Below are 26,442 nucleotides of genomic sequence, written 5' to 3'. Positions count from 1 at the left end.
CTCTATCATACTGTACTAGGCTCGGGCTCATATTTGTTGTTGTTGCTGTTCTGGCTGAATTTCTAGTGGCGAATGGTTTGATTTTGCTGTGATAATCGAAAAATGCTTTATGGTTCGTGTCAATGTATTTGCAAACCACTTTGTTCGTCTGCATATGCTTTCTAGGAATTATTTACCAAAAGTTGGACTTTATTTTCAGAGTCAAACCAAAACTCTAGTCGGAAACGACTGCATCAATATTTGCGCTCGTGTAATATTGTAGAAGCTCAACCCATCCTTCATGAATGTCTTTCAGAGCTACTTTGTATACTATCCAAAAGCAAGCTGTTTGTACAAAATGTGAAGTCTCCTTTTCACTTTTGACAGCTACAACTACCACTATTTTCAACAGAATGACCTTCAGTGTGTTGGGGAAAAAAAAACAGATCAGCAGCACTCTTGACAAGGCAAATACTGTTTCACACAAGTCGCCTTGTTTCCCATTCACACCGTACTACTAATGTTACCCTCCTTTCCAACTATATAAGGACCAAAGACAATTTGCAATAGATGCCTTTCAGAAACACCATCAATACTAGTTCCAACTTTATCACTCTTACGACTCACATATCGTTTTAGACATATTTCACCCTCGGTAGAACCATTAATTCATAGAAACAAAGCGTTTTTCGAAAACGGACTAGTAGCTACAGTCGCCATCGTCACAACTCTTTACCCAGGTGAACACAACCAAGATTTTTCAACAGTGTCCTTTTGCCTGCTTTATTTCATGGTTCCCAACAAGGTGAGTATATTTTGAACTGAAAACTTTTCCCTTGCTTTCAAAATACAAGTTTATTCAGCTTTCGTTTTCACAAACTGTCAAACCTTATGGGTGTCGTTTTCCATATTCGAATCAATAGAGAATTGATCTAAAAGTACAACAATACAACAATCATTGAAAATAAGCAATGATGGACTCAAGACTTTCCTATGCTATTCTGAGAAATGCCTGTTGCAGAGTTACAGACCGATTTCTCCATCGTGAAAAGAGTCATATAGAAGACAAAAAACTAACATACAAAAAGTTAATCTGTGAACTGACCAAAACACTCAACTGAGAGTCTGACTGGTTTCTTGTTCTTGTAGAATATCTTTGAAATAATAGCCCCAAGCCTGATTCTCAGAATCTCAACAACAGACTACAGGACTTTCAACTGCTAATAAATACGCAAAAATGCTCTGAAACAATTATCGATAGAAATAAACAAACTTGTGAAACAACTAATTGATTAATCTACCAACACTCAACGACAGCTTATACTCCTTTGTCTTTGCTCTCTTCTCGACAACGCTAATCTCAAATTTCCATACAAGACCAGAAGTGAAATAACAACAAGTGTTGCATAAAGTACATAAACTCCAAAGAGATAATAAAAGTTGTAAATACTAAAAAGAAACTACAGTCTACTTGGAACTCAGAGCACAGGAATCGATTAATTGTTCTAAAAGAAACATTTGCAGAGCTTAAAAAAGAAACGCAGATAATAGAAATTCACTTGTCCAACTAAAACAAACGACGAATTTGCTTTAGAAATTAAAGTCTGAAAAGTTTCACTAGCAAACTCGAATCAGGTCCACAGCCTTGACAACACTCACTGACCCTTCCCTTTCATCCAACAATCAAATCATTGTGTTTAATTGGATTGTTATGAGAAGGATCGCTTTGTATTGTCTCCTTTCACTGGAGATATATTATTTTGAGTGACTAGTGAGTTTTATGAAAGAAAATATTCCACTTGGAGATATGTAAAAAGGTTCTGGAACAATTTGTGTGCTAGATGCAATCAATCTCACATCTCAGTACTGTTGTGAAACGAGAAGAACAGTGTCGTAACAAAGGTCCTCGCAACTCCCTAGCGACACTGTAGCCTTTTAACAGAGTTGAGTTTGCCCAATCTTGTCTCTGCAAGGTAAATTTCAAAATACTTGTGAGCCTATTTTGATAACAAATCAAGAACGGTTTTGCTACCACCAGTTTTTGACTCGTTCTCGATCTGAGAACCTTTCTTTGTTGGTCACTCAAAATTAAGGAAAACTGTTTAAAGGTGCAAAATGATCATTTTCTAATTTCAATGACATTAACTCTGTTTGGCTTGCGTTGTGAGAACTAGAACCTTTCCTTCTATGCAAATTACGCTCAAGGAGCAATCTTTGTTCGATTACGAGTTATAAAGAAGAATAAATCGTATACTCAACCGTAGAATTGGAAAGTATACAGAGGACAGGACAATAATAAAAAACTGACCAAAAGTTGGGAATACTTTTGTCTATACACAAATTCGTACATAAACTACTTACGATAAGTAGGATCGAACCTCAAACGATTCAAGGCTATTGGTTCATTCTCCACGTAAAGAACTTTTTGAGACCTTTTAACTAGTATAACAACGGTAAAAGTGGTGATGCTTTCGCTTCTCCTTGCACATGTATTTCAAGATTCACCTTTCTTTGTTACTTTGCAAAGAGGAGATGAAAGATTCTTATTTTTCCATTATTTCTACGTTTATATTCTTTTCTTTTCACTAGGAGACGAAATTGATCTAATATATTTAAAAGAACAAGACCTTTACCAGTTTGGATAATCACAATATCAATTTGACTCTGCACAATTTTATTCTGCTGAATAATGCAAAGTTGAAAGAGACATTTTCCTTCTTTTTAGAGCAATTTGGATAAAACTATAATTTTTCTTCTTTATGTTTGACTTGTCCCTAATGGAAATGAACGTTTCTTGAAATTATAGACAGTTTGTTTATACAAAACTTTGAGTTGTCTTTGATTCTTGTTACAAATATCTAAAAAGAAGCCTCTACTAATGTACCCGTCAGGTCATATTTCGCGAGAGTCTTCTGCCTAGTGTCTAACGCGAATAACTTTTGTATTATGACTCACTTATTCAACGAGCTGATGTTTGAGAGAGTGGGAAAAAAGTAGGAGACAAGTGGAGCTAAACAAATCTTTCCTTGAATTTGCAGAGCTTTTAAAAGTTTTGCTTTCTTCGTACTGGAAGAAATAAGAGTTCCCTTGGAGTTATCCATGCCCTAAGGCAGCTTTGTACTTTATATAGTTTGCTTTCTTATATATGTTCACAATTTGTGGTTTTTACAAAGTTCAAGAGAAGGCAGTGAAAGCCTTTAAACCTAAACAGTCATGTTTACCTTCAAAAACACCTCAACTATATAGTCGACTACCTGGAAGAGACAATTCAACTATGATTCAAATGCTATGATGAAAAACGAGAAGAGAATCGATAGAATAGACTCAGTTGGACTGAATTGAACTTTTTTGAAAATAAGTTTTCTCTCAACAAAATGCACAGTATCAAATATCAGTATAGTCTGCAAGTATTTTCAGAGGAGAAAGAAACAGGAGTTGTTGACTCTTACAGAAATTGGATATTGATGATATGCACTTGTGTGCAGGAGAATGACTCGGTTAATACACTAGTGCAATCTTTCAAATATTTCGGAGATGCCTTTGAATGTTTCAAAATTAAAAGCTTTTCATTTGAAGGCTATTTTTGGTGTCAATTTGCGATATTGCAGAGTTGTTGCAATGATTCAAAATGAATAGACTTTACGTACATACATGTTGAATGCAACTAAAATGAAAAATTTTCTTTCTTGTCCAAATACTTCGTAAAGTGTTTACCGAAAGAATATCTCAAAACATTCTCTTCAAGTGTCTGCTATGTTGTCTTTCTAGTCTGTTGAAAAAAGAACAGTAACTCCTTTTACTATAATTCTCAAAGACTGAAACGGAAAAAGTTGTTTCCAGATTTTACTTGGACTGTCCGTCCTGTCTTTTGTTGACTGAATAAAAAAGAGTTTTTCTCGGTTTTAGACCAAACGAAGAGAATGGCAGCTAAAACTGGAGGCTTCCTCCAACTTGAGGACCTGCACTGCGGTCTCAAAAGGAGTTTCTGCTTGTTGAAATTCGATAAAAGTTTAGATTCCTTTCGTTCTTTTGTGTTTTGTCAAACTGCATTTTTAGCCTTAGAATTCATATGAATGGCTCCTACAAATATAAAACTTGTTGGATTCAAGAGAAAATATAGCAAAGGTAGTAACAAATACTAAAAAGAGTATTTTAGTTTGCAATAAAAATTCTATTTCAAAAGTACTCAACTATATATCCTAACTTCGCTTCTGTGGATTACACAGAAAGTTACCGACTCTCAGATAAGGAAAGTGAACCAGTTGCAAAGAAGTTTGAAATTCAGTTGGCCGGAAAATATCTATTTTTATTTCTCTTTAGAAGTAATGATTATGCAATTTCGTTCCATTAAACGGTGTCGCTCAACTCAACAAGGATTCTTGATAGCACACGTTGATTTTTCACTTGTTTATAAAATTATATGCAACGAAGAACCAAGAACTTGTGCTATTCATTTTTCCTCTTTACTGGACCACAATAATCTAACAAGACTGTTCAAAGGAAAAACAACCAATCCCAATGTACACACCAGAGACAAGACAATAGTCAGAAGAAAAAGGAAGCCTTGTGATAACCTTTCATTCGAACATATGACAGACCAGGGAGATGAAGCCTTCTCACTACTAGGAAGAGAAGCTAACTGGTGTCAAAAAACAGGACATTCGTTAACTGTTTGAAGTTTTGTGATCCAAATTCGACTATGTATTGGATACATTTCTCTCAATAAAAGCTTGAACGTTCACAACATGTTTTGTAAAAAACTGATGATAATAGCAAATATTTGTTCACAGCGTCCAGTTATATACCTATAAAGGCTCTGTAACGTGCAGAAGAACACCTTCCTACTCCTGATATCGTGCAAAAAATACAATGAATGGCTTCTTTCAACAAACTTTATCAATTTTCGGTGGATATTTTCAGGCAATAGAATTCAATCCTATGAAACTGTTCTGTCTCCACCTACAATCTAGTCTTCCCAGCCTAGTTGAAGCCATACGAAAAAGAAAATTGTCATCTGGGATTTGAGCATTCATCCCTCTTACAACAATCTTCTTTTGAGACGGACCAAGAAGGATGCTGCTTTCGGGTCCTAGAAACTACTCTCATCAGCTTGGTTTCCTCCTCCTCCAGTCGTTTATTAGTTGCGATCATTAATAGTAAGTTACGAACATACCCTAAGTTTCAACTTCTTCGACTCCAAGAGAATTTTCACGTCCTCAAACAAATCTCTTTCTCTATTCATGAAAGTAGCTTTTACAGTTTTGCATTTCTGACAGACCCCCAAACAAACTTTTGTTTCAAATTATGAATTGAATATTCCGATGGAGCGCTTACAACCTCCATATCGCTACCTTATCATCTTGGACTTGGAGGCCACAGCGGTTGACCTTTCGAAGCTATCGGAGCAAGAAATCATTGAATGGCCTTGGGCTGTTTATGACATCGTTCAAGCTAGAGTGCTGGAAACGCAAGTTGTTGTGATAAAGGGACCCGCCTATGACAATTCAAACCGCAGTGTAGAAAGTTACAACGGAAGTAAAGACGTTGTTATAGCACAAAATTTAAGGGAAGCTGTTTTATATTTTGACAACTTTATTTTTGAGAAATTCAGTACAACTGGGAAAAGCTTTTGTTTATTGACCGACGGGCCTTGGGATCTTAGACACCTTTTGTTAGTTGAGGCTTCCAGGAAGAATATTAAACTTGCACATCACTACAGGGTATTTTTTGACCTTAGAGTGGAGTTTCGTCGTTGTTTCCCACAAGGACCTATTCCAAGAGATAGGCAGATTATGACCAACTTTCTGGATATCCCTTTGGTTACGGCAAATAACGGGCTAGAAGATTGTTACAGTATTGCAGCTATAATTACTCAAATGCTTCTGCAAGGTTATGTTTTTTCAGTTCCAGAACTCATCTCTAATGAAGAGTGGTTCAAAGGGGGTCTACCCTCAGTCGGAAATGGTGGTGTTCACTTGGCAGTTCCGTTACCAGCCATTCCGATACCCTATGATTTGCAATCTTCTTCTCTTTTGGGCTCTGCTATTGAAGCTTCTCCTGTTGCAGCTGGTGTACCAACAGGGAGTATAATTCGTTTGCGTGGTTTGCCTTGGTCGGCTACCAAAGAAGACGTTTTGAATTTTCTAGAAGGAGCTCAAGTCATTCCTTGTGCTGTTCACTTTGTCTTAAATCAACAAGGAAAGCCAAGAGGTGAGGCATTTGTGCAATTGTTGAGTGTAGATGATGTTAATAGAGCGTTGGAACTCCATCGTCAAGTTTTGGGTCATCGGTATATCGAAGTCTTCAAGTCGACTCCACAAGAAATGTCGACTGTTCTTTCTCGGCAAAATGGAAGAAGCACTTCCTTGGCACCTTTTTCGAGGACAACCTATTCCAATGTTTCCTCCATAGACGATAGTAAACCTTTTTTCATTATTAGAATGAGAGGACTACCATTTTCTGCGTCTGCAGATCAAGTTGCTCGTTTCTTCGATGGCATAGAAATTGCAGGTTGTAGATCTAATGGAGGTATTCACATTGTGCAGAATCAAGATGGACATCCTATAGGTGAAGCCTTTGTGGAATTTGCCTCTGAAGACGCTTTAAACAAAGCTTTACAACGACATAAACAAATGATGGGAAAGAGATATATCGAATTATTTCGTAGCTCTTTGATGGAAATGTTGAATACAATCGAACGACATGGAGGCCCAGTAGCACGGGCAGCTATTGAAGCTACTGTTTGTGAGAATAGTGTAGGTACTTCATCACGTAGCGTCCTCAATAGTGATGCCTCAACTTGCTCTTTTCTTCGTATTCGTGGTCTTCCATTTGATACTACTGTATCTGATATCACAACGTTCTTTGCAGAATATCGTATCGTTCCTGGAGGAATTTATTTTGTAAACAACGGATTGGATCGCCCAAAAGGTGAAGCCTTTGTTCAGTTTTCTAGTGTTGATGAAAGAAATGATGCTTTGAAGAAGAAAGATAAACTTTACATGGGTAGTCGTTATGTGGAGTTATTTGAAGCCTCAGAAGCAGAAGTATCGGCGTTATTGGGAAGTAATCTTTGTTCAACGATCACGAGTGCAGCGTCTTCTATTGCCAATTCATCCTCAGCAAAATCTACCTTTTCAAATCCTAATACTAAAAGCAATGAGTTGCTTACGTGGGAATCTGTCGGAAGGGGTTGGGATGCTTCATCCTGGAAGTCAAATATACCAAAAAGTCACATTATTCCAAACAGAACGGTAAGAATGAGAGGTTTGCCATTCAGAGCTACCATATCGGACATTCAGTTTTTCTTTTCGGACTTTCATATCACGGAATCAGACGTAGTACTTGGTTTTGATAAGATGGGCAGACCTTCAGGAGAAGCATGGGTGACCTTTGGTACAGAGGAAGAGGCTCGTAACGCAGTATCTCAATTACAGCATGCACATATTGGAAAGAGATACATCGAACTTTTTCTTTGTACCCAGGACAAATCAGTGTCATTAGGTTCAGTATCATTAGAAGGGAAAGGGGATTCTGTATAGAGAGAGGCTTTTTCAAAGGATCCTCGTCCTTTTGTGGGTTAAAAGACGAGGCCATTTCAACTTTTGTGGGGGTTTTTGTCTCGAAACAATTGATATCAAAAACAATATAGTCGCAATATCAGTAGAATAAAGAGAAAAATAAGTGGTTGCCTTGTAGGTCATTTTTATTTGAAAAGAAGCATTCTTTCCAGTCTGCCTAATTAATTCCATTCAACAAAGAATAAGATATGGATTGTTAACGACGAGTTTGCGAAGGATTGGACTGTTGTTGTTGTTGTTGCTGTGCCATCGCAACGTGAGCTTGAGCTTGTTGCAATAGTTGAAGGAGATTCGTAGGCACGGTAGCAGATGAAGATCCTGGTAACTGAGATGATATTGATGGAATGCCAGAAGAAACATTAGGCAATGTACTATTTTGAAGGGATTGAAGCATGTTTGCAATGTTATATCCTGAAGAAACTGCTGTTTGTGAATAATTCGACGGTCGAGTCATAGGTGGCGGTTGCTGTTGAAACTGAGAAAGCGAAGATAAAGTATTCGCTACCTTTGCAAGATCCACAGTTTGCTGTCCAGAAGGTAATATGTTGGACATGCTATACTGTCCTGAGGAAGGAATTCCTGGCTGTGACGAATTCTGCGACTGTTGAAGCATAGAGAGACTATTCAATAATGACGCATAAGGAGTGGCACTTGAGATGCCAACATTTGTTTGAGCCTGATTTTGGAGATAACCCAAATTTTGTGTCATCGGCTGCTGTTGCGGATTCAAATGCAACGATTGATTCTGCATTGTCATTAAGGATGAAGGCTGACCTGACAAACCCATTGAACTGATATTGGATCCTGGACTATTCGAAACGGCGCCATACATAGGCCAAGCTTGAGTATTGCCAGGAAGATTAGAATAAGTGGGATAGGTTACGGATGTTGACGACTGTGATAAGTTTCGATGAGAGTCGCGAGCCGCTCTTGCATTTCCAGAGCGACCAGAACTACGCGAATTGCCACTTGGATTCGATGTCGTGTCTACTCCACCTGGAAAACCAAGTGGTGCTAAGGCATTCATATTCATAATGACTTGTTGTTCTAAATCTTCCTCTTCAACAATGATATTTAAAACTTCTCGAAAGGGTAATGATCCACCTTTCACCTTCTGATATCCTTCAAAATCCAAAATTCGAAGAGAACAGGAACCTTCTCTCTCATCCTTGGAATTCACAACAATAACGTATGGCACTAACTGTTCCTTTGCCAGTTCCAAAGAGTCTCCCAGCTTATTCGCTTCTATATATACAACATCAGTTTGAAGGCCTAGGAAAGCTCGAATAGTGGCTTCGCAACTGTGCGCATAACCTCTGGCATGCTGTCCCATAACTAGGACACGAACAGCAACACCATTTCGAGAGTCAAATCGTCTAGGCCTCCGAAAATTGCCTATATCATCAAATTTCAATATTTGAAACCAATAACTCTTGAATTCTAAACAAACAAACCTTTAGATTGTCTTGCAGGTCTTCCAATTGTGTTTGGTCTACCAGCACGTTCATAGGGATTGAAACGATCTGTCCCTGTGTTCTTTCGCGACTTATCTGGACCAACAACAGAATGTGTCCTTGGGTTCCTTCGAGAGTCTCTATTGTCTGCGAGACTCAAATCAATTGGCATTCCACCGATGACTCTTCCCTGTTCAGCTTCAATAGCTCTGTACGCTGAATCTGCATTATCATATTGAACAAAACCGAACGAACGACGGATAACAGGCTCTTCAATCAGATTGCCATACTTTGAAAAAATAGAAACAAGTTCAGCAACAGTTGTTCTTTCAGAAGCCAAGTTGCCAATAAATACACGACTGTCAGCTGGTCTGTTGAAAGAACTCTTCGCAATATAAGAGCTACTTTCTTTCGCGCTAGAAGAGTTACTACCTTCCGCTTTTTTCGACTGTTCAGAATAGGACTCTGTAAGCTGAGGTGAAGATGGGACAAAGGTGTTGGAAGTTGTAGTGTTCTCACTGCATATTGCTGCAATGGAACATTGGCTTTCCAAAGCAGTTTTGTTACAAAGCAACGCATTAACTGCTTCATTTTGGGCACCACGCTCAACATCACTGTTTGTGGCTTCAACATCAATACTTTCCCCTTGATTGGCATTTTCCCTTTCTTGTAGCTCCAACTTTGTCCTTTCATTGAAAACGCTTTGCTGAATATTTGGGATAGTAACTTGCTGTTCGGTTACAGTGTTGTCGGGACTCCCGGAATCCCCTTCAAAATGTGGCAAGCAAGTGTCAATATCCGTATCAAGTGATAAACCTTCCGCAGATTCTTTTTGAACATTAGAAGACAGTTGTTCGTCTCTAAGGGCTGCGGCAGCCACAAGGGCAGCTTTAGCAGCTTCAACCAACCTTAGAGACTGTGATGTGCATTCTCGGTCTTCCTCTTTATCGCAGTCCACGTTTTCCTGTTCCGCCAATCTTTCTTTCGGTTCTCCTTGTACAATATCTACACCTTGAGTATCTTGAACTTTTTGATTATCTACACAAGCTTCATTTTCTTGCCGAGGTTCATTCCAGTCCGTATTTGCTTCAGTCATCATCAAATGGCCCTCAACCAACTACGGAAATATTTCAAGTCGTCCTCGTATTCCCTCTTCATTCATTCAGTCTCATGTACGTTTCAGCAGCACGTTCTCTTCGTGCTGCGCGCACTGTTTTATTACACCGTACTGAAAAACGTTCAAGAACAGAAACAAGATTTGGAGCCAATGCGCGCTTAAACAACTCCTCAGTAGTTGGTACGATTTCCAGTCTTTCTTCATCTTCTGGTAACGGGCTTTCTTCACCTTGGAAAAGTTGTATAGACGCCACTCAGTTTGCTCCTGGTTCTTGTATTATTTCCAATTCCCATACCTCTTGGCCTTCTAGTTCCGTCTATGTCAGTAATTCGAACACAACTAAAGACAGTGAGGAACTGGGTCCCTTGACTGAAACTACTGGCAAATGGAGAGTTGCGCTAGCTCTCGCTGACTCAGAAAATTCAGGTCGAGGTAGGATATTTTGTTCAGAAGGCTCGTTGTTTTTGTGTCGCCGTTTTTCTATTGATACACGGCTGAATGGTAAAGATTATGAAGACCTTTTAGACTCAAGGGAAATGGCTCACGGTGAAGCTCAACCAAACACCGGAACAGTTGCCAATTCGTTGCCGGAAGAGTTTGTTGATGGAGTCCATTCTACGGAGTTTTCGACAGATATGACAAAGAATATTTTCGACTCAAAGGAGAATACTTTAAGATTTTCTTCTCCTTTATCCGGTGACTCTCTCTGGGGTAGTGGTGAATTTCGGGTTGCTATAAGCAATAGGGAAAACAATTGGTTACCAGAGAGCTTTCTTTCGGAGAGTCATATCGATTATTCTTTACAGGAGCTGCAGGATGTCACAGATGGAGACGAGATTGTATCCCGATGTGTTGATTCGATTGTCAATGAAACAACTACAGGAACAACAGAACAAGATAGTCATCACTTGTTGAATATGGACAATTCTCGTTTGGAGATGAGTGTTGATTTTGATGAAAATGCAAACTCTGCAAATCGATTCAGAACGAAGCACTCCGCTGAATATTTAAATCAACAGCGTGAAATTCGAGATACTATTAAACAAGAATTGCTGCAAGGTATTGAGCAAGCTAATGCCAAAGAAGAACTGGATAGCATGTTTAAGATTTGGGAAGAAAGCTTTAACGTTATTTCTGATGTAGTAGAAGAACAAAAGAATAGTATTGAAACTACGGAGAACCATTCTAATTCGGCTCAACTTTTTCAGAGTTCAGTTCTCAAGTTGGATAAGCATGTCAGTCCACGTTCTTGGCTATATGACATTGTGTTGCTTGAATGTTTTAACAGAGAAAAGATGGACCTTGTAGAACATATTCTTTATTGCATGTTTTGTGCAGGAGTAACGATAAGACCTCGATGGTTCTCGCAGTTGATCAATTTGTATAGTAAACGAGGACAACTTGGCAGTGCTTTTGGTGTTTTAGATTCTATGTCTTTATGGGGTGTGTTTCCTGATAGTTATGTTTATAGTTCTCTTTTACAGGCATGTGTTCGTAGCAATCGCTTTGACCTTGCTCTCAAGGTGTATGAACATTTGCAGCAAGAAGGTTATGTTATGGATGCTCATATGTACAACACTTTGGTAAATGGAGCTGGTTCTTTAGGGGATCTCGAAACCGCAGAAAGGCTAGTTAGACAAGCCCAAGAGTATAATGTTGGTCTGGATACGGCTTTATGTAATACTTTTTTGGTTTCTTGTGCAAAGCATCACGATATATCTCGTGCAGAACATTTGTTTTTAGAAATGAGTAATGGAAATATGGGCTCTTTGGCATTACCGAATGGAAAGACTTACAATATCTTGATCAACCTGTATTGCAAAATGAATCCACCACAAGTGGAACGTGCCCTTGAAATGGTTGAACGACAGAGAATGTATGGATTTTCTCCAGACGAGTCGACATTTTGTCCTATCATTGATGCATATTTTCGAGTGAATGATCCTTTCAAGGCAATTGAGCTATTTAAGAAACTCAGAACAGAGGGTTCTCCAAAACTCAGTCGAGTAACTTACGACACTGTGATCAACGGATTGGGTCGTTCAGGATACCTGGATGATGCTTTTGAAGTATTTCGCATAAGAGCCTCAGAGACATCCTTGGAGAGTTTGGATGATACAACATATAACAACTTACTCAATGCCTTTGTAGAAAATAATCGTTTAGATGAAGCAGAACGTTTCTTTCAAGAGTCCTTAGCTTCAGGATTTCAGCCTTCTACTGCCACGTACAATATTCGCCTTAAAGCTTTATTGTCTCAGGGTCACTTAATGCAAGGATTTAAACTTGTGGAAGAAATGGTTTCTCGTGGCATTCAACCTAATTTGATAACTTTCAATACACTTTTGGATATTGCGTTACGAGGTCAACATTATGTTTATATTGATAGCATTGTAAATGCCATTCGTAAGAGTAATGTGAGACCCGATATTTATACTTTCAATCTAAGGTTACAAGCAGCTTATCGTTTGGGTGTCTTTATGAAAGCTGAAGAGATATATTCCGAAATGATAGCGTCGAATATACGTCCTGATGTATATACTTATGTCTATTTGATGGCATGTGCAGGAAGAAGAAACGATACTGTGCAAGGTGTAAAATATTTGAAGGAAGCTGTAAAGAAAGGAAGACAACCCAAGGGACCTATAGCTTATAGACCATTATTACATGCTGCTATGAGAAACGGTAGTATTGAAGATGTGATTACCATCGTGAACGCAATGAAAGCCGTATCTTTGTATTTAGATGAAAAACTGCAGAGCCGCTTCATTTCTTGGTGTAGAAACAACAATGTGGACCCAAACTTGTATGTGAATCAACCATCTTTATAGAATATATTTTTTATTTTGATTGACGAGAAGCATTGCAAAAATGCTACTTTTTGTCTCATATTGTTTGGTTGTGTCATCCGCAAAGATAAATTTTTGTCTTTGAGAAATTATAATATGTTTGTAACGGAGCCATTCCATGTTCGAACAAAGTATAAATATCCTTTATGGAGTCTAACCAGAAAAAAGAACAGACTTTTAATACAAACGAGAACCTACTTATTTATTATTGCTTCTAACAAAGACAAGTCACAAGTTCCCCAAGTACCGATTGTCTCACCCAATCAAAAAACTTCAAAGCCTGAGTGGTTAAGGGCCATTGCACCGGAAAGAGTCCACAGTCGTTTTCGGCAACTGAAAGACACTGTGGCAGAATTGGGTTTGCATACTGTTTGTGAGGAAGCACAGTGTCCCAACATTGGCGAATGTTGGAACGGTGGTACAGCAACTGTGATGTTGTTAGGTGACACTTGCACTCGTGGTTGTCGCTTTTGTGCTGTGAAGACTAGCAATAGACCACCTCCACCGGATCCTTTGGAACCATTCAAAGTGGCACAAGCTTTAGCGGAGTGGAATCTAGATTATGTTGTTCTTACTAGTGTGGATCGAGACGATATACTGGATGGAGGTGCCGACCATTTTGCCAGAACTGTGGAATTGATAAAACTTGTCAAGCCCGAGATGCTCGTCGAGTGTTTGGTTGGAGATTTTAGTGGAAATCGACAGTCAGTAGAACGCCTTGCGACGTGTGGTATGGAAGTATTTGCTCACAACTTGGAAACCGTTGCAAGGTTGCAGAAATATGTACGTGATCGAAGAGCAAATTATCAACAATCTCTCGATATGTTAAGAGAAGCCAAGAAATTGAATCCTAGGTTGATTACCAAGAGTTCCATTATGTTAGGATTAGGAGAGACAGACCTGGAAGTGAAACAAACTATGCTAGATCTTAGAAAAGTTGGAGTAGAAGCATTGACTTTGGGACAATACTTAAGACCGACACCACAGCATTTGAATGTAGTTGAGTATATAACACCTGAACGCTTTGACCACTGGAAAAGGAATGGACTTGAAATGGGTTTTCTGTATGTTGCATCAGGACCCTTAGTGCGCTCATCTTATAAAGCAGGTGAATACTATATGAAGAATATAATAGAGTCTCAAAAGAATATTCATTCTTATGAATGAAGTTCGATATATATATATATATATATATATATATATATATTTCCTAGTGATGATGGATCATTTTCCTCATATCCTGATTTCCGTATGATTGGTATTTTATCAAACTTTTATCTAACCAAGTTAGCAGAATTAGAGAGTACAAAATATGTTCACCATTCTTCTTGACTTTTCCGGACAATGCGACGAACTTTTTTCTTGAATAACTGTTGATCTTCTCTCCATTCCTTCTAAAGTTGTCAAAAGCAAACCATGATAAGAATGGCTTTATAGAATAAACGTCAAAGTTCTTACCGCCGCGTCTAAATTGGCAGGAGACTCATCGTTTGGAGAAGCAAGCATAGATATTACACTGACCAAAATGGACTCAACCGTATGAACAGCAGTCCAACGTTCCGAAGCATCTTCATAGTTATGAGGATCGTCTCCAGGAGGGTGCAAGATAGATATACAAACTCTTCCATCTTGATAAACATTAGGGTGCCACATCTCGGAAGTAAATCTCATCGTGGGAGGCATAACCGGATAATCTGGAGGAAAGACTAGACGTGCCTTAAAGACACCTCCCTCACTAGGCAAATACAAAAGAAAGAAACTTTAGAAGATCCTTTAACAAATGAGATGACATACTACAAGGTATCTGGAGGACCACTTAAAATAACTTGCCATTCAAAAGGATTGGTTTCATCTACGAGACCAGCAGAAAAACCACAGTCGGGGTTTCTGTTAAGCTCTGAAAGGTTTCATAAAGTGAAGAGAAGTTCATAGTTTTAGGTTATTAAACTAACCTTTTAGTTGCTTCATTAAAAGTAAAGCGGCTTGACTTTGTTGTCTACCTGCCATAACTGGTTTAAAGGACAAGACTTGCCACAGAACGACAATTCAACACAAATCCAAAATAAATTGATTTATCCATATTGCTTTTATGGATACTTGTTTATCACAGAAGAATTGTTCAGAGTGCCTTGAAATAGAAAATACAGTGCGTAGTTTGCAATTGTGCGATGGTGTGAGGAATCAGACTATTTGTATGCGAAAGCTAGGTTTGTCGACCTTTTTGTGTATCGTTGAGGCTTTCTCACTTTGTTTCAAAAGGCAGTTATCTGCGACGCTGTTTGAAGCAAAGTAACGTTTGCCAAGTCGCAGTAAGAAGATGCAGTAGAATATTGGCAGTGTTTGCTTCTGGACAGAAAGATTCTGATGATAATTTGGGACATTGTCTACCCTTGGCAAATAGCGTTCAGTCCGTTGCCATTCATATATTGGAACAACTGGAACTTCTTAACAAGTCGTTTTCCACGTGGTTTCAGATTATGAATGACTGTAACGAGTACTCTAAAGAGCAACCAATAATATTTCAACTATCTACGATTGTATTAAAAAAATTCAATCAACTTTTGCACAAAGTATTCTGTCATCTAAAGTTTCAGTCACCGCAAACAGATTTGTTTCATTCGGTGTTTTTTAATTATTTTGAAAAGGACCGTTGCTCTTCGTTACTATTGTTTCAAGGAGATACGCACCATCCATATGTAAGTGGCTCAGATATACGATTCATTTCTGTTGTTGTCTACGAGGCTTCTTCTCGTGCTTTGATTTTGTATCCTTTGTATAGAAAGGAACCAATTACGAATACTATGAAACAACGAGATATTTCAATGTATGAGAACGAATGTTGTATGATATGGTTTGGTTTAGTTATCCTTTCGTCCGATGTATTGTATGAATATTATAACTTGTTTTGTAAGGAGGAATCAATGCAACATAATACTAGTTGTTCAATATTGTTTTTTGAAACATCTTTACCAGATACAAACAATTGCATCGAAAGCACTATGAAATTATTGCGACGCTGCCTTTGGATAGTATTGTCAGATCATGATGAGTCTCATGTTTGTGCTATCTTGAATTTTATAAACAGAACCAGTGAAGTTAGAATTCTTTTGAGAGCTCTAACTACCCAACTGGAATGGTTTATTAGTCAAGAAAGGATTCCTCGTGACTCGATTTTGGCTGCTAGTTTTTCATGGATTTGCTTGCAGTCTCTATTATGTAAACCTGAAATTGATAGTCAAAATGTTGAGGAGGAATTTGATATTTCGCGAAATTTTGAAGTTTGGATGAAATCTGTTTTTCCTAGTTTTTCCAAGTTATCGATATGTATCGGTGTTATCGACTATTTGAATTATATGAACAAGTCCTCTTCAGAAAGAACTTTGGAAACGTCAATGAACAATAATGCCTCCTTGTTAATGGCGATTTTTAGAACTTTGCAGAATTTTTGTCAACTTCGTGAAGATTCGCATTTCCATTTCATGGCTTTGGATGGTCTTCGCCGCTGTATTTTGAAACTTATCGATTCTTCTTTAATGACGGCTGAATTGATAAGGGAAATCTTTACAATTCTATGGCAACGTTGTCAAGAACCAATAAGAGGCGTTTCTAATCAAATGAGGGACATTATTCAAGACTTGCTTTCTCTGAGTTCAGATTCGAGAGTTCCAGTTAGTGAGCAGCAAAGAATGAAACTTTTTTGGAAAGAATTTTATCAATCTCTGCTATCTGGAACAATTTCAACCAAGGCACAGTTTGTCATTATAGAAAATCTTTTATCTTTTATGGGAGGAAGTTGTCAGCTATTAAAAATTTCGCCAGGTTTTCCAAAACAGGCACTGTGGGCAGTTTCTGCAGATCAGTTTTGCTCTACAGCTGCAGCACATTGCTTGGAAAGCTTTTGGAAACTTCTGTTAGAAGAAGTTGGTGAACAATGCTTTATTGAAAAGACTAGAGGTGATTTACTGGAATCCATAATGAGCGCTAAGAATGCTCTTCAGGAAGAACGTTTAATATCGCAAGCACTTGGAACATATTTGAAGTTGCCTACAGATCGTACAGATTGTCTAGTTACTCTATTAAATGGAATTTCAGACATAAGTAGAGATGATTGGCACACCACAAAGCTAAAACTAATTGTTCTGTCCAATGGAAGGAAACATTGTCCTGGTTTAAGTCTTCGTTATTTGGAAGATTTGGGTTGTTTTAGTGTTTCAGAAAGAGAATCAACAGGTAAGGTTTGGATTTATGAGTATGTATTCCACTCAATGCTTGTATTTAGTAACATTCTCAATGGAAGAATTGAATCTTGCTCTATCCAGCGAGAACGATATCTGTCGATTTGCTGTAATAGACTGTCTTACAGAATCATCTTCCAAAGTGGAACCACTTGATAGTTTTGAATTACGTCTATTGCCGCAACTGTTGCCATGGTTTTTGTTTGAATCCAAATCTTCAGCAAGTTGGAGATTTCTTCATATTATTTCACGCTTGTTGAAACGTTTAGAACATAGCATAGATGCCAAAATTCGTGAGAGACAGACATCATTCCTTCAATGGGAACATAATGTTGTTCAAAGAAAGCAACCGATTGCTAGTGTCGCAGAAGTTGATGTTTTTCTCTTTCAAGCTGTGGAAGTGGTAAAGCAAATATACCGCTTGTTTTTTTATCATTTAGTTGCTTCGGATGTAAATACCTTTCGTCAACAAAATGCTTCTAGTCTTTTAAAGGAGTGGATGTCCATTTCTTTAGATAAGGAGTCTATTGTTTCTACTGTTTCAAAGACATTGACACAGCAGCTTCTGTATACCTATTATATTTCCATGTTGAATGGATCAGAAAAACTCGTGAAAACTGTCTCTCAGCTTTTAAGTATGTATCGGCTGGACTTGCCTGTTACACACGAATCATTCGATTGGATTTGGAAAGTTTGTTTTCACCATCTCAAAAGTGTTCGTCCCTCACATGCTGAATGTGGTGCTCAAGTCATCAGAATTCTGTTCAACGAGTTTGTAAAATCGCGTGGCTATTATTTCGCAGAATGGTGTTTGAAAAGAACACAAGATAATTTCTGTACGTCTGGAATACAAGTAACGGATCCTGCATTAGCCTCTTTCTATTTCTTATCTTGGTTTTTGAACCAGAGCAAGTCAAAATTTGATTCTTGTATTGTTACACTTTCCCATTTATACGAAGAAGATTGGCTATTTGGATATTTCATACTTTTTAAATATCTTTTCCAAGATGCATGGATGCCGGAGTTATGGTCGAGCTTTATTACAGTGGAAACTATCAGATCTAAGATAGCAAATCCTCTAATGGAACTAATTTCTTCTTCAGTAATGGAAAGTTTAAAAGGAGTAGGATATATGGAACCTTGGATAGGAGTATATTTGCAGTCTATTTCAAATTTATCAAGAGATAACTCATCGATAGAAACAGTTGAGAATGACAGTTCATTTCAAAGAAAACTTATAGTTGGCTCTTTTCATTGTCTTAAAGAGGTTTGTTCGTTGATTACAATGATTATTCAAACGGTTTGTGAGCAGAAGACTATTGAAAATGAAAAAAGAAAAGTTCAGCCTTCTTATGTTACCAAAGGTGGGATTTTTTGTTTCTAATTATTGTTTGAACCCTGTTTGATCAAGAAATCTCCTAGGATTGCGAAGAAGTTGGAACCTTACAGACAGTATGAATCAAGTGTGGACTATTCATGATGTAGAGTGTCTATTTTCTCTACAAATGGAAGTGATGTGTTGTACAACACACAATGGAGTAATGGAAACTGTAGGAGATTCTCTATTGCTAAGCAGCAAAGCTTTATTTCGTTCTACTCGAGCGGAGTGGTCAGAACTTCCTAGAAAGAAACTTTTTCAAGTTTTATCAGAGCTTTCGAATGCCAAATTTTATTCCTTTAGACGTTCTGCAGGTTTACCGTATTTTATTCGTGCTGTATGCTTGGCTGCAGAACAAGCGAGGTTGAAGGAGATCACGCCCAAAGTCTTGCAAGAATTGATTGATGGACTTGACAATTTTCTTGATGAGGATAAAGCTGAACCTTTCTCTGATGGAATTGAGTCTGACACATTCCCAATCGATGCCTCTTTGATACATATTATGAATATATTACATTTGCTTCTTCAAGATGGGAGCCTATCCGATGTTACTATGAACTTTGCGGAGCGTAGCTTTATCAATGCAAGAAGAGCTTATGCTTCATCTAAATGGTAACATTTTGTGCTCTTCTTTTAGCTTGACGTTGTTTTGAGCAATGTTATGCATAGGTCCATTCGTAATAGTGCCATGTTGCTAGCTGGAGCTTCTTTGCGACGAATCCTCAAGATCTCCGGTGAAACAAGAGAAAGAGAGTATTCTCAATTTGTGCTGCCAGTTGATTCAATAGTGTTGCCTAGTGTGCAAGTTGAAGTTGAATCGGTCTTGACTTTTGGAGAACTTTTTGGAAAACTTTTTCCTACCTTATTTCAACATATTTCAACAAGTTTGGAACAAGTTCAAAACCAACTGTTGCAGAACCATTCCAGTCAAAGATCTGCTCACATGACTAGCATCTATCCAGTATTATGTCTTTTATCGACTTTGCGCAATTCGAGCAGCAATATGCTATCATGCACTATCAGAAATAATCCTGAAAAGACAAAAGTAGTATGGAATTCGATTGAACAATCTCCGCATCCTTTCTGTTCTTCATATGAGATCCAACTGCTACCATCGTTACTTGAGAGACTGATCACTTTTCTACAAGTACGAGAACAGTATGTTCGTCTTGCAGCAGGGACATCTTTATGTCGTATGGTTCATGGAACGCCTTGGTCTTTGCAATTATGGATGTCCCTTTTGGAAAGTCTTCCACTTATCCCAATTAAATGTCTATGCAGCCCTGAGTCTACCGCCGATAAAGTTACACAAAGGCTGATATCACGAAATATTATTCAGATGAAGTTTACAAAATGTCAACAACATCCATCGGATCTGTATCCACTGCAAATAGAGTATTTACCTGTATTCTTGAAAAACAAAAATGACATTATATGGAAACAATATTCCATTTCATTTATTACATCTTTAAATGCTAATCCAAGAGAAGAATGGGAGTTTGTTTTATCTTCCATCAACGATATCTATTTAGTGATGCCTAGATTGTCTTGTTGTCACCGTATGCGTTGCAGTTTCCAAAGAAATCAAGTTCTGGACATCGAATATACCGATGAGGAAGTTCTCTTTCATTACAATAATGCAACTTATTTTCCTTGTGGTTTTCAAGCGATATCCTTGTCATCCATTCAGAACATGCTGCAGGGGAAGTTGTTTACATGTATCAAATTATTCAAGGAAAATGTTTCCTATTGGACGGAATCTTTACTATTTGAACAGTGTTTAAAAATTTTTTATGATTTTGTATTGGAATATTTATCATGGATTGCTGTATCCGTTTGTGTTCCACCACTGACTCGCAGCATGTGGTTCACGTGGATGTGTGAGTTGTTGAATGTATTGAAAGGAAGCGATCGCTATTTTGATAATGATGATAGTAATGTCTACAAATTGACCTTGCGAATTCATGAGGATAGTGTTGATTGGATTTTTCAAGTTTTGTTTCTTGAGTATCACTACGCTATAATGAGGCATCAATCTTATGCTGATGGTTTACGTTTGGGTCAAACTCAACTAGTAATTGAAGCTTTGAGACTCCTAGAAACTCTAGATGAGAAATGGTTGTTTTCATTGGATGCTACTTCATTATTGTCTTCCTTGTCTATGGATACTGAAAGGAATTATCACGAAAGCAAAGAAAAGCTTCTTACTGAGCTACCAAATTTACTTGAGCATTCTTGCTTACAAGTCCAAAGAGCCATTATGGGTATTTTTGAGAAATGGACAAAATATTGGTTTTCAGAGGATGGCCTGGATAGGGACATGGTTAGAAATATTCTTAAATTGTTAGGAATCCATGTGGAAGGTATCCTGACCAATAGTAATAGTGCCAGTGATACTTTGGCGGTTGTATTGCATTTTTATCGATGCCAATTGACGCATTTGCTTTCCATGCCGGCAGATAATGTAGCAAGTTGTATTAGTTCATGTTCTCACATGTCACTTTTGGAATGCATTTATTCAGGATTGCATAACTTGAACTTCAAGTCTGAGAATGAAATTATATATCATCTTCTAGTTCGAACGAAGCAAATCATAGGACATTATTCATCTTATACAGTGTTGGAAGAAGCATTTCCTTTATATGCAGTTATCTTACAATTTCAAGATGCTCGTTTGCCAGCCAAAATAGTGGAAAGTATTCCTGACCAGTTGATAGGATTCGAAGAGATTTGGTTTAAGGATGTAGAATTTTTTTTGGAGTTTGTGGAAACAAATCCTTATATGCATCCTGCTCCATTTCGCATGGCCATTTTGGATTCACTGTTGAGTTTGGGTGTTGTTCTTTTTCAGAAAATTTTGGAAATGGTTTACTCAAACTCATGTGCACCTTTGGTTGAAGTTGATAGAGATTCTAATTCGTGCCTGAAGAATATATGGGTTCGTTTCTGTTTATGTATTCTGCACTATTTGCAAGATGAATATATTGACGTTCGTAATAGAGCTGCAAAAGGTTTGTATCATATCTTAAAAGACAAATACGAATTTCCAACATGTCATCCTAATTGGTTTCAAGCCTTGAATTGGATATTTGACAAATGTTTCTCATTGGAGTTTATTATGCTTCAGGAAGAAACGCAAGGTTCAGTGCTTTGCCATTCTCTTGTCTCATTTATAAGAAAAACTCTGTATCTTTCATTCCAAGTGACTGACGATGCAAGCAAAGACAATCCAGAATATATGATATATGAGACCTGTCCATCTCATGTTATAGAGAATGTTTTAAATCAGTGGCAAAATTATTTTCACACCTCTTCCATGGAGTTGTTTGAATGTGATCCCAGCAATAGTTTTGAGGAACCTTTGTTACAAATGCAACATGTAGCTGTACTCTGCAGGACAATCTTGTTGTCTTCATATGGAAAGTCATATCAGATATGGAGAAGGCGTTGTTTTGCGATAGCCGTCAACCATTTGTGCTTTCTGCTGAGTTGGGTGTTCTATATAGAAAAGAGGGAGATGATCGGTTTCCTTCCAGACTTTTTTCGGCCAGTGTATATCTTAGTGCTTCAAATGTTCATCTTAGATGAAGGTCTTGAAACCTATCAACAACACAACGAATCGAGAATTGAAAATGCCATATGGTATTTACAAAAATTGTCCAAAGACATTCGATTGACGAATAAGATACACAAGATCCTTGAAGATAGTTTGGAAAACTTTTTGTATTGGCATTTTCAACGCTCGCGTCCAGAAGAACCGCAGGACTTGCTGTTTTTACTTGGTAAAACTTGTTGACAGCAGTATTTATAAGCCTTGCTCAACACACTGGCCTCGAATTCACGAGGACGGAAGTTTCAAAACTCTAGGAGTGTTTTGAGTGAAGGTTTCCTGAGACCTTCTCTGAGAATACGTACAAACAACGTAAGTGCTTTGAATATTTGCAAGTGCTATTGTTGTGATTCTAACGGAAGCCTAGAAGAGTTGGTTACAAAGAATCTGGAAAAACTTGTGGAACAACTCAGACTCAACTTTTACTCGTTATCATTCTCCTTCTAGTTGGGACTTTCCTACATTTCCTTCAGGTAACCGTTCTGCAAAAACAAAGCTCAACGTACATTCCTATCAGCAAAGTATGAAAGCCCCCTTGCCACCAAGTGCACTGCCCAGTTCCCGTTCAAGAGCTGCAAGATATCGAACTTCCCTGATGGGACAACGTGATGATGCTGACTTGTACACTCCTATAAATAGTTCCAGCACTACTTCTCTCTCAGTTGGCTTGCAGGGTAAATCTCCAAAGTATTGGTTAGATGATACTGACAATGGCGTTGATAACTTGGATTTGGAAGCAGATGAAGTCTTGGAAGAAGAAGATTCTTTAGAACCAATCGAAAGTTCCAGGAAACGTTTCCAATGGCATAGATTTTGGAAGAAACTTGGTCAAAGATCCTTTTGGAAGAGAAAATCGAACAGAGAGGAAGAACAAGATAGGATAATTTCTTTGGCGTCGATTGACAGAAGACAGCCCAAATCTCAGAATCGAGTACGAAATCAACAGTATAATATTTTCAATTTCTTTCCGAAAATATTATTTGAAGAATTTCGCATGTTTTACAACTTATTCTTTCTGGGTGTTGCGCTATCACAGCTGATTCCTCCACTTCGTGTAAATTATCTCTTTACATATTTGGGACCGTTGATTTTTGTGCTTTCAGTATCGATATCCAAAAAAGTGTATGATGATTGGCAGAGATATTGTCGAGACAGAGAGGTTAATATGCAGACATATACTAGACTTTTAAGAGATGGCAGTCATGGCACTATATATCGGAAAGATATTGGAGTTGGTGACGTTTTAATTCTTCATAATGATGACCGGGTTCCAGCTGATTGTTTACTGTTGAAAGCGAAACATGACAGCAAAGGCACTATTTTTATAAGAACAGACCAGCTGGATGGTGAAACGGATTGGAAACTTAGAAGAGCCGTTTCTTCTACTCAAACTATTGAGGATGATAAGCAGTTGGTCGGTTTAGACGCATTTGTGCATTTAGAAGCTCCAAGAAAAGAAATTTACGATTTTGTGGGAAATTTCTCGATTTCTCAAAGCGAAGGTTCTGAAGAGAAGGTCTATATAGAGGAACCTCTTTCCTTGGAAAATACAATATGGGCGAATACAGTTATTGCTTCTGGAAGTGCAGTTGTGTTGGTTTTGTATGTTGGTGAGGAAACACGAAGTGCATTGAATGCTTCAAAACCCAAGTCGAAAGTTGGAAAATTGGACTGGGAACTGAATAGAATTTCGAAAATGCTCTTTTTCTTTCTTGGTTCAATGTCCTTTGTTTTGTTAGTTTTGAAAGGATTTCAAGGACGTTGGTACTTATATTTTATGCGCTATTTCTTATTATTTTCTTCGATAATTCCTATCTCCATGCGAATTAATTTGGATATGGCACGAACTATTTACTCATATTTTATTCAGCATGATCAAGACTTGCACGAATGCATTGTACGGTAAGTGTTGTTGAAAGACCCGACAAATTAAATTGATTCAATTTTGTTGGTATAGCTCGTCCAACCTTCCAGAAGAGCTAGGGCGTATTGATTATCTTCTCTCTGACAAGACAGGAACGTTAACAAAGAATGAGATGCATTTGAAGAAATTGCATTTGGGAAGTTTATTATTTAGTAAGGATGATTTGGAGGATTTGAGGAAATATGTTCTCTGGGGCTTTACGGAAAGAGCTGATAAATATTCTCTCGGCAATAATACTACTTTTCTATCCAGTGACTCACTTTTATCAAGTACCGGAAGTCAAATAGCGCATCCTCAAAGTTTACGACATATTCAGGTATGTTCAATATCTACTTATAGTAGTTTTGTGCGATAATTTTTTTATAACCATCACTTTTTGTTTAGACTGCGATATCGCAAACTTTGCTGGCAATAGCGATTGCTCATCATGTGACGCCCTTTATTGAAGAAGATGGAACCAGAACTATTCAAGCAGCTTCTCCAGATGAAGTTGCTTTGGTTAATTTTTGTGAAGAATGTGGAGTGATTTTATTGGAAAGAAGTGCTTCTCTTATTCGCTTACGAACCCCTACTGGTGCAGAAGAGCAGTTTGAAATATTATGTGAATTTCCTTTTACGTCAGCAGCTCGACGGATGGGTATAGTGGTTCGTGACCTGCAAACGATGGAAACCGTATTTTATGTGAAAGGAGCTGATATGATTATTGCTCAGTTGGTTCATGAAAACGATTGGTTGGATGAAGAAAGTGGAAACCTTGCTCGTGAAGGTCTTCGAACTCTAGCGTATGCAAAGAAGACATTAGGAAATGATGAATTGGAGAAATTCATGAAAGAATATCAAGCAGCACAACGCACTATTAAGAATCGTTCAGATGCGATAAGTGCGGTTCAGAGGAGCTTAGAGAAAGATATGGAAGTCATTGCACTGACTGGAGTGGAAGACAAGTTGCAAGATGGTGTGAGGGAAACTATTGAAAAGCTGCAGCATGCAGGTATTCGAATATGGATGTTAACTGGTGATAAAGTTGAAACGGCGACCAATATTGCCGTAAGTTCTCGATTGGTGCAGCGCTCCAAAGGTATTTGCACCATGACAGGAGTATCCAATCGAATTGAGGCATCGCGTCAGCTATCGTTGTATAGACATCGAATAGGAGATGTGTTGATTGTGGATGGTCCCTCCTTGCAAACCCTACTGACTTTTTGTAGAGAAGAATTTCTGCAACTCTCTTGTCTGTCTCCTTGTGTAGTTGTCTGTCGTTGTAGTCCTACTCAGAAGTCTTTAGTTGTTCGACTAGTTCAGTCTTACACCTCAAGTCGAGTTGCTGCTATTGGTGATGGAGGAAATGATGTGTCGATGATTCAACAGGCAAACTTTGGAATTGGAATACCTGGAAAGGAAGGAAAGCAGGCTTCCTTGGCATCCGATGTAAGCATTACTCAATTTTCTCATTTGACTTGTCTTCTTTTATGGCATGGACGAAATTCTTATAAACGTTCAGCAAGATTGGCGCAGTTTGTCATTCATCGAGGACTTATTATTGCCATCATTCAAATGGTTTACTGCGCAATTTTCTTTTATGCTGCAATCCCAATATTTGAAGGTTGGATTCTGGTTGGTTATGCAACTATATATACAATGTTTCCTGTCTTTTCGTTGATTTTGGATGTGGATGTGACAAAAGAGATTGCATTTACTTATCCTGAATTATATGCAGATCTTCGAAAGGGGCGTTCTCTGAACTTGAAGACCTTTTTGACATGGTTGTTAAAGGGACTTTATCAAGGAATGACCATAATGGTGGTGTCTGTATACGTGTTGTGGAATGATGAATATTTTTCAACAAGTTCGTTGATTTCTGTAGCGTTCACTTCGTTGATACTTACAGAACTGTTGATGGTAGCTGTGGAAATTCGCAAGTGGCATAGATTGATGGTTGTTGCAGAATGCATCAGCTTGATTTCTTATGGTTTATCATTATTTCTTTTGCGTACCGTGTTTGATTTGTATCTAATTCTTCGGTGGAGTTTTTGGTTAAGAATACTGATTGTCACTACAATAAGTTGTTGCCCTGTAGTAGTTGCAAAGTTTATCAATCGAAAATGTGCACCTCCATCCTATAGCAAATTGATTTAATTTGGTGCAATAATGAATTGTTGTCGAGTTCAAATAGGAAGAAGATTCAAAACGACAGTATACACAATGTGTGAAACCGAGCAAACACAATCTAAACATCTTTTTGGTAGTTAACTGGTGGTAGTATTCGTTGTTGACATGATATATGCTGAATGACACGTCTCTCATATAAAAATGAAA

General features: G+C 38.0%; 8 protein-coding genes across 8 annotated transcripts; 5 read left to right on the top strand and 3 right to left on the bottom strand.

Moving 5' to 3' along the window:
- Window positions 1–2,064: 2,064 nt before the first annotated feature.
- On the bottom strand, window positions 2,065–3,225 carry Gasu_20250 (uncharacterized protein). Its single transcript, XM_005707255.1, has 2 exons — window positions 2,935–3,225; window positions 2,065–2,854 (listed from the first exon to the last, which is right to left on the bottom strand). Exons 1-2 carry the CDS (start codon window positions 3,078–3,080, stop codon window positions 2,737–2,739), a joined length of 264 nt encoding a protein of 87 aa, XP_005707312.1. The 5' UTR covers window positions 3,081–3,225; the 3' UTR covers window positions 2,065–2,736.
- Window positions 3,226–3,315: 90 nt separating this feature from the next.
- Gasu_20240 (uncharacterized protein) lies at window positions 3,316–4,290 on the top strand. Its single transcript, XM_005707254.1, has one exon. The coding sequence runs from the start codon at window positions 3,354–3,356 to the stop codon at window positions 3,609–3,611; it is 258 nt and encodes an 85-aa protein (XP_005707311.1). The 5' UTR covers window positions 3,316–3,353; the 3' UTR covers window positions 3,612–4,290.
- A 985-nt stretch (window positions 4,291–5,275) lies between these two features.
- Gasu_20230 (RNA-binding protein) lies at window positions 5,276–7,730 on the top strand. The gene has a single exon (XM_005707253.1). The coding sequence runs from the start codon at window positions 5,301–5,303 to the stop codon at window positions 7,518–7,520; it is 2,220 nt and encodes a 739-aa protein (XP_005707310.1). The 5' UTR covers window positions 5,276–5,300; the 3' UTR covers window positions 7,521–7,730.
- Window positions 7,731–7,734: 4 nt separating this feature from the next.
- Window positions 7,735–10,135, bottom strand: Gasu_20220 (RNA-binding protein (Nab3), putative). Its single transcript, XM_005707252.1, has 2 exons — window positions 9,014–10,135; window positions 7,735–8,954 (listed from the first exon to the last, which is right to left on the bottom strand). Exons 1-2 carry the CDS (start codon window positions 10,110–10,112, stop codon window positions 7,756–7,758), a joined length of 2,298 nt encoding a protein of 765 aa, XP_005707309.1. The 5' UTR covers window positions 10,113–10,135; the 3' UTR covers window positions 7,735–7,755.
- A 20-nt stretch (window positions 10,136–10,155) lies between these two features.
- Gasu_20210 (mitochondrial protein translocase, MPT family) lies at window positions 10,156–12,982 on the top strand. Its single transcript, XM_005707251.1, has one exon. The coding sequence runs from the start codon at window positions 10,184–10,186 to the stop codon at window positions 12,959–12,961; it is 2,778 nt and encodes a 925-aa protein (XP_005707308.1). The 5' UTR covers window positions 10,156–10,183; the 3' UTR covers window positions 12,962–12,982.
- Window positions 12,983–12,985: 3 nt separating this feature from the next.
- Window positions 12,986–14,210, top strand: Gasu_20200 (lipoic acid synthetase). The gene has a single exon (XM_005707250.1). The coding sequence runs from the start codon at window positions 13,076–13,078 to the stop codon at window positions 14,144–14,146; it is 1,071 nt and encodes a 356-aa protein (XP_005707307.1). The 5' UTR covers window positions 12,986–13,075; the 3' UTR covers window positions 14,147–14,210.
- A 16-nt stretch (window positions 14,211–14,226) lies between these two features.
- On the bottom strand, window positions 14,227–15,055 carry Gasu_20190 (ubiquitin-conjugating enzyme E2). The gene is made up of 4 exons (XM_005707249.1): window positions 14,932–15,055; window positions 14,774–14,876; window positions 14,438–14,714; window positions 14,227–14,373 (listed from the first exon to the last, which is right to left on the bottom strand). Exons 1-4 carry the CDS (start codon window positions 14,984–14,986, stop codon window positions 14,296–14,298), a joined length of 513 nt encoding a protein of 170 aa, XP_005707306.1. The 5' UTR covers window positions 14,987–15,055; the 3' UTR covers window positions 14,227–14,295.
- Window positions 15,056–15,065: 10 nt separating this feature from the next.
- Gasu_20180 (phospholipid-translocating P-type ATPase) lies at window positions 15,066–26,440 on the top strand. The gene is made up of 9 exons (XM_005707248.1): window positions 15,066–15,186; window positions 15,239–17,209; window positions 17,259–18,578; window positions 18,637–19,204; window positions 19,262–22,374; window positions 22,438–22,514; window positions 22,570–24,104; window positions 24,160–24,442; window positions 24,511–26,440. The coding sequence occupies exons 1-9, from the start codon at window positions 15,069–15,071 to the stop codon at window positions 26,260–26,262; spliced, it is 10,737 nt and encodes a 3,578-aa protein (XP_005707305.1). The 5' UTR covers window positions 15,066–15,068; the 3' UTR covers window positions 26,263–26,440.
- Window positions 26,441–26,442: the final 2 nt, after the last annotated feature.

The sequence above is a fragment of the Galdieria sulphuraria genome (assembly GCF_000341285.1).
Source record: "Galdieria sulphuraria unplaced genomic scaffold scaf_13, whole genome shotgun sequence".
NCBI lineage: Eukaryota > Rhodophyta > Bangiophyceae > Galdieriales > Galdieriaceae > Galdieria > Galdieria sulphuraria.
Note: the sequence above shows the minus strand (reverse complement) of the source record. Positions and strands in the feature narration are given on the sequence as shown.

Bases quoted from the DNA above. Each gene is read 5' to 3' on its own strand.
- Gasu_20230 (XM_005707253.1), top strand. From the start codon at position 5,301: ATGGAGCGCTTACAACCTCCATATCGCTACCTTATCATCTTGGACTTG.
- Gasu_20240 (XM_005707254.1), top strand. From the start codon at position 3,354: ATGCACAGTATCAAATATCAGTATAGTCTGCAAGTATTTTCAGAGGAG.
- Gasu_20200 (XM_005707250.1), top strand. From the start codon at position 13,076: ATGTTTGTAACGGAGCCATTCCATGTTCGAACAAAGTATAAATATCCT.
- Gasu_20190 (XM_005707249.1), bottom strand. From the start codon at position 14,986: ATGGCAGGTAGACAACAAAGTCAAGCCGCTTTACTTTTAATGAAGCAA. The intron at 14,877-14,931 runs GTTAGTTTAATA...GAAACCTTTCAG, and splicing joins TTTAATGAAGCAACTAAAAG to AGCTTAACAGAAACCCCGAC. The intron at 14,715-14,773 runs GTATGTCATCTC...GTATTTGCCTAG, and splicing joins GGTCCTCCAGATACCTTGTA to TGAGGGAGGTGTCTTTAAGG.
- Gasu_20250 (XM_005707255.1), bottom strand. From the start codon at position 3,080: ATGGATAACTCCAAGGGAACTCTTATTTCTTCCAGTACGAAGAAAGCA. The intron at 2,855-2,934 runs GTGAGTCATAAT...CGGGTACATTAG, and splicing joins AACATCAGCTCGTTGAATAA to TAGAGGCTTCTTTTTAGATA.
- Gasu_20220 (XM_005707252.1), bottom strand. From the start codon at position 10,112: ATGATGACTGAAGCAAATACGGACTGGAATGAACCTCGGCAAGAAAAT. The intron at 8,955-9,013 runs GTTTGTTTGTTT...TTGATGATATAG, and splicing joins ACCTGCAAGACAATCTAAAG to GCAATTTTCGGAGGCCTAGA.
- Gasu_20180 (XM_005707248.1), top strand. From the start codon at position 15,069: ATGGATACTTGTTTATCACAGAAGAATTGTTCAGAGTGCCTTGAAATA. The intron at 18,579-18,636 runs GTGGGATTTTTT...GAAATCTCCTAG, and splicing joins GCCTTCTTATGTTACCAAAG to GATTGCGAAGAAGTTGGAAC. The intron at 22,515-22,569 runs GTAAGTGCTTTG...ACGGAAGCCTAG, and splicing joins TGAGAATACGTACAAACAAC to AAGAGTTGGTTACAAAGAAT.
- Gasu_20210 (XM_005707251.1), top strand. From the start codon at position 10,184: ATGTACGTTTCAGCAGCACGTTCTCTTCGTGCTGCGCGCACTGTTTTA.